Source organism: Oratosquilla oratoria, chromosome 5, assembly GCF_046742065.1.
Source record: "Oratosquilla oratoria isolate Oo_2021 chromosome 5, ASM4674206v1, whole genome shotgun sequence".
Lineage (NCBI taxonomy): Eukaryota > Metazoa > Arthropoda > Malacostraca > Stomatopoda > Squillidae > Oratosquilla > Oratosquilla oratoria.
The window spans coordinates 30130261-30135260 of record NC_134781.1 but is presented as its reverse complement, the minus strand read 5'-3'; the positions used below and the strand labels follow the sequence as shown (position 1 = coordinate 30135260).

The 5000-nt window shown below is 37.7% G+C and overlaps 1 protein-coding gene across 1 annotated transcript in view; it reads left to right on the top strand.

Annotated features, from left to right (window-relative positions):
- The window catches only part of LOC143025431 (ATP-binding cassette sub-family C member 3-like), a 161163-nt gene that overhangs the window by 65806 nt on the left and 90357 nt on the right, over nucleotides 1-5000 (top strand). The window contains exons 17-18 of the mRNA XM_076185093.1: nucleotides 865-1032; nucleotides 4335-4506. Of these exons, the coding sequence (XP_076041208.1) occupies nucleotides 865-1032; nucleotides 4335-4506 (340 nt within the window). The remainder of the gene's footprint in view (nucleotides 1-864; nucleotides 1033-4334; nucleotides 4507-5000) is intronic.

The window sequence follows — 5000 nt, the reverse complement described above, 5'->3', positions numbered from 1 at the left end:
TGTGTGTGTGTGTGTGTGTGTGTGTGTGTGTGTGTGTGTGTGTGTGTGTGTGTGTGTGTGTGTGTGTGTGTGTGTGTGTGTGTGTGTGTGTGTGTGTGTGTGTGTGTGTGTGTGTGTTTTTAGTCAACTGTTACCTGCTAAACAAGGTGGTTAGTCATGGGAGAGGACTATCTCCCCACCCAAAAAAAAAACTCATCTCAAATATTTCTTTCATTATTTCCTGCCTAAGCCACGCGAAGACATCGCCACGCACCATTGTGTTCTTTATGAAGATAAATAAACAAATGGATAAATAAATAAGACAGCAGGGCAGGACTCGTAGTAATAGATTTCAATTGGACAATTATAGGTTTAAGAGGGAAATAACCAAGAACTGGTTTACCGACAAAGTGGTTAACGAATGGAATAGATTTAGTAACAATGTAGTCAGCCCTGAAACAATTGGTTGTTATAAAAGAAGATGAGATAAAGAATTTGGATAAGAATGACAGGTGGTAGTGGACATGGAACTGCCTAGTGTAGGCCTTATGGTCTCTTGTAGTCTCTTCCATTGTTATGTTCTTAATTTTCATAAGTATATGGAGATAAAAATAAGGGACATGGAACTGCCTAGTGTAGGCCTTATGGTCTTTTACAGTCTTACTTAGGTTCTTAAAAGTAAATAATGATTGATTCGAGTCTAACGTCGCGAACTCTCCCTCTCAAGAGGAGGCTAGGACGGTACCTCTTATAGAAGACTTTGTTGAGTGGAATTTAGTGAACCATGCCCTTGGTCCAACCTCGACCTCCACCTTAATCCGCTCGACAAGTGAGCATCCACTTTATAACAGATAAATTAAAATGATTTTTCCTTCCTTTCCACAGGGGCTGAACCTCAGTGGAGGGCAGAGGCAGCGTGTGGCCCTTGCTCGCGCCCTCTGCAGCGATGGCGATATCTTCCTCCTGGATGACCCTCTGAGTGCCGTTGACTCCCACGTCGGGAGGCACATCTTCGAGAAAGTCATCAGTCCCAAAGGGCTTCTCAAAGGCAAGGTAAGAGTTTCTCTTCAGGGAAATGTGTGTCGTGAGAGATGGCACCGCTGCGTGTCAGTTGTGGTGTGATCTTTGATCAATTTTGATCACCTGTATTCCTTGATAGTGTGTTGGCCACAGTGATTTAATAATTTATTTATCTACTCATTTATTTATATATTCCTTTATTTATTCATTAATTTATTTATTCATTTGTTTATATATCTATACATCTATTTATTTATTCAAGAGCTTTTAAAGAATAGAGGCCCTGTTTGATTTAGGATCCCTATTCTTTAAAAGGACAAAACTGGGACCATTATTGTTCAAAAGGCCTGCCTAACCTAACCTAACCATTTCTGCTTTTTTTTCATGGGGTCATTATTCTTCAAAAGGCCACCTGTTCTTCAAGAGCTCCCTTATTTATATATATTTTTGTGAAATTTGAGAGAGGGAGTTCATTTGGTCCAATATATAACGAGAATATTAAATGGCGTGTTTCCTGAAACATAGCAGCATTGTTTTTGTGCACATCGAGTAGAATCTCAGAACACAATGAAGATTATGGAGAGTCGCGTTCACCACGAAACTTGGAAAAATAAGATAAAAAGTTTCTTCCATATATAACGAACAGAGACTTTTATCTATTTACTTTGTTCTATCTTATTTTACAAAATCTTGATTTATTTTGTGTTGTTTAATTTTATTGTATCTTATTTTATTTCATCTTATTGTATTTTGTTTACCTTAATTTGTTTTATTTTGTCCTAATCTCTTCCATTTCATTTGATTCTATTTTTTTTTTTTGCTTCATTTTTCAAATGTGGCCTTACGAGGAAGTACTCACATCAAATAGCGTGTTATGAAATGTGATAAACCTGTGTTCACATGTGTTAATTCTAACCACAATAAATAATAAATACAAAACAGTCTATAAGAGATCAAACACTAATGAATAAAAAATATTCAACCGTATTGTAAATGTCTGGAACAAATATGTTGAAAGCTCAAATATAATTGACACTTTTAAAAAGCGCCTAAGAAATTTATGGAGTCCAACCCCAATCCAACTTGTTTCTCAGCTTTGTGAGTTAATACACTTAAATTATTCTGTGGTTCTTACCTGTTTCACTGTTTACGCCCTCTTCCAATTCGCAAACAACCTCATAAGGACCATTAGGTCTGTTGCTGTATGCATCAAAGATTACAAAGGATTACAAATGCGGATGCAAAAAAAAATCATAATGATAATAAATGAATAAATAAAAACTATAATAATGTAAATAACAAATGAAATACATAAATAAATGCATAGGTATGGTTAAATGATAAACAAACAGGTAAATAGAAAATAATAATGATAAATTGACATATAACTAATAATAAATGAGACTCAAACAGACAAATTATAACAAAAAAAAGTAATATAAAATAAATTATAATCATTACAGCATCTTGCTTAGGTGTTTATCTAAATAATTCTTAAAGCTTCGAATTGAACTACATTGCACTGCCTCTGCAGGAAGTTTATTCCATTCATTAACTACACTAACTACATTAACTGCATCTTTTACATTTTTTTCCTTTGAAATATAATTTCATGCACATTTGCAGACATTTTCACTTGTTGCGTTACCATACAGTAATTCAACATCAAATTTTCGTTTGTCACACATAACACGAAAGTAGATCAATTCTCTTCGTCTAACCCTGAACGCGTCTCAGTTTAACCTTTTTGATAAGCTAACTGGCTTCATTGAAGTTTATAGATATGGAAAGATGATTTCTACGTTGTTGTTCATAGTTGTTCGTCAAAGTAAAGACTCGAGTGAGTGAGTTTGGGTAGAAACGACTTAAGTTTCATTTTTCGAACCTCCAAATGTCAAATCACCTTTGCGTCATATACTGAGAAATTGAATGACAAGCTAAGAAATGTTAAACCTATTCGAATATTAGATACATTGCTGAATTATAGATTTAGGGAAGTCTAGAATACTGTCAGCGAAGTCGTCTTCCAGTTTTTCAAATTCACAACAATTGACCAGAATCCTGAATGTGCTTTACGAACTGTCAGACATACAAATAAAGACGATCTCTTGTTTTACCAGTTTCAAAGGTAAGAAAACCAGTACTAAAGTATTACTATTACAGTTCAGTTTTGCTTTATTCATCATTAGTGATTTGTTTTAGGATAAGAAAACATGCATTGACTGTATATCATACTTACGTATGCATGTAGATTTAAGTACATTTAATTATGCTGAATAGCGATTGCAAACATTTCGAGTTACTAACAGCCATTCGAAATATAAAGGTGGCGTCACACTAGACATTTCTTGCTATCATGCTTACTTTCTTTTGCTATTTAGCTCACGGTTACGATTTTTTTTTTCAATTTTCTAAATATCAAATTACTCTTGTGTCACAGAGTGAGAAGCTGAATGACGAAGTAAGAGAAGTTAAACCTAAAATACGAATGTTACACACATTCCTGAGATGTTCTTACGGGAGCCCAGAATATTGCAACCGAAGTCGTTTCTACTCGATCCAAGTAGCAAAAGTAAATAGCATGCTAGCCTAGTGTGCCGCCACCTTAACTCTTTTGTAAGACGAGGAGTGTCTGCGCGTAAGTCGAAGTAACACCAAGAGCAAGAAATGCATTTCGCGTGAAGAGAGTAAGTAAGCAACAGGCGATCTAATTCAGAGACAAGGCCTCCAATTTCTCAATGTTAACGGAAACGGATATGACACAATGACATCTCGGATCAATTGTAAAATTTTCCACACACACGCGCGCGCTTGGGGTGGAGATTGTACAATTGAGTGCTTCTGGGGTGGACATTCTATAGTTGATTATGGCTCGTAATACATAACCTAACCTGACCTGACCCAACCTGACCTAACCTAACCTAACCTAACCTAACCTAACCTAACCTAACCTAACCTAACCTAACCTAACCTAACCTAACCTGACCTAACCTAACCTGACCTAACCTAACCTAACCTAACCTAACCTAACCTAACCTAACCTAACCTAACCTGACCTAACCTAACCTGACCTGACCTAACCTAACCTAACCTGACCTAACCTAACCTGACCTAACCTAACCTAACCTGACCTAACCTAACCTGACCTAACCTAACCTAACCTAACCTAACCTAACCTGACCTAACCTAGCCTGACCTAATCTAACCCAACCTAACCTAACCTTATCAAACCAAACCTTACCTAGCTTATGTTAGGGAGGAGAGCCTACATTTGATCAATGTGTGGAAGGAGGAGGAGGAAATTCTACAATTGACCCGACTTCTCTTCTTGCCAGACGCGTGTGTTGGTAACGCACTCCGTCACATTCCTGCCACGTGTGGATCACGTGGTGGTGTTACGTGACGGAAAGGTGGCGGAACAAGGCACGTACGCCCAGTTGGTGGCGAAAGAAGGAGCGTTTGCGCAGTTTCTCTGTCAACACCTCAAAGAAGACCACAACGAAGAAGGTAATGCTGGACACATCTTTTGTATTATTTAGTGTTGTCATAGTGTTGTTATTCTGTTGCTGGGGGTGCTGTTATTAGTCTTCTATCTGGGTTATTCATCTTGTTGTTGCTATTTTTGTTGGCGCCATCGGTACTAGGTATTTTCGTCATTAACGTCATCATTGTCATCATCATTATCATCATTGTCATCATCATCATCATCAGCAGCAGCAGCAGCAGCAGCAGCAGCAGCAGCAGCAGCATCGTCATTATCATAATCATCATCATCATCGTCGTCGTCGTCGTCGTCGCCGCCGCCGCCAACATCATCATCAGCAGCAGCATCGTCATCATTATCAGTCATCATTATCATCATCATCATCATTATCATCGTCATCGTCGTCGTCGTCGTCATCACCATTATGACCATCGTCAGCAGCAGCAGCAGCATCGTCATCATCATCATCATCATCATCATCATCATCATCATCATCATCATCATCATCATCATCATC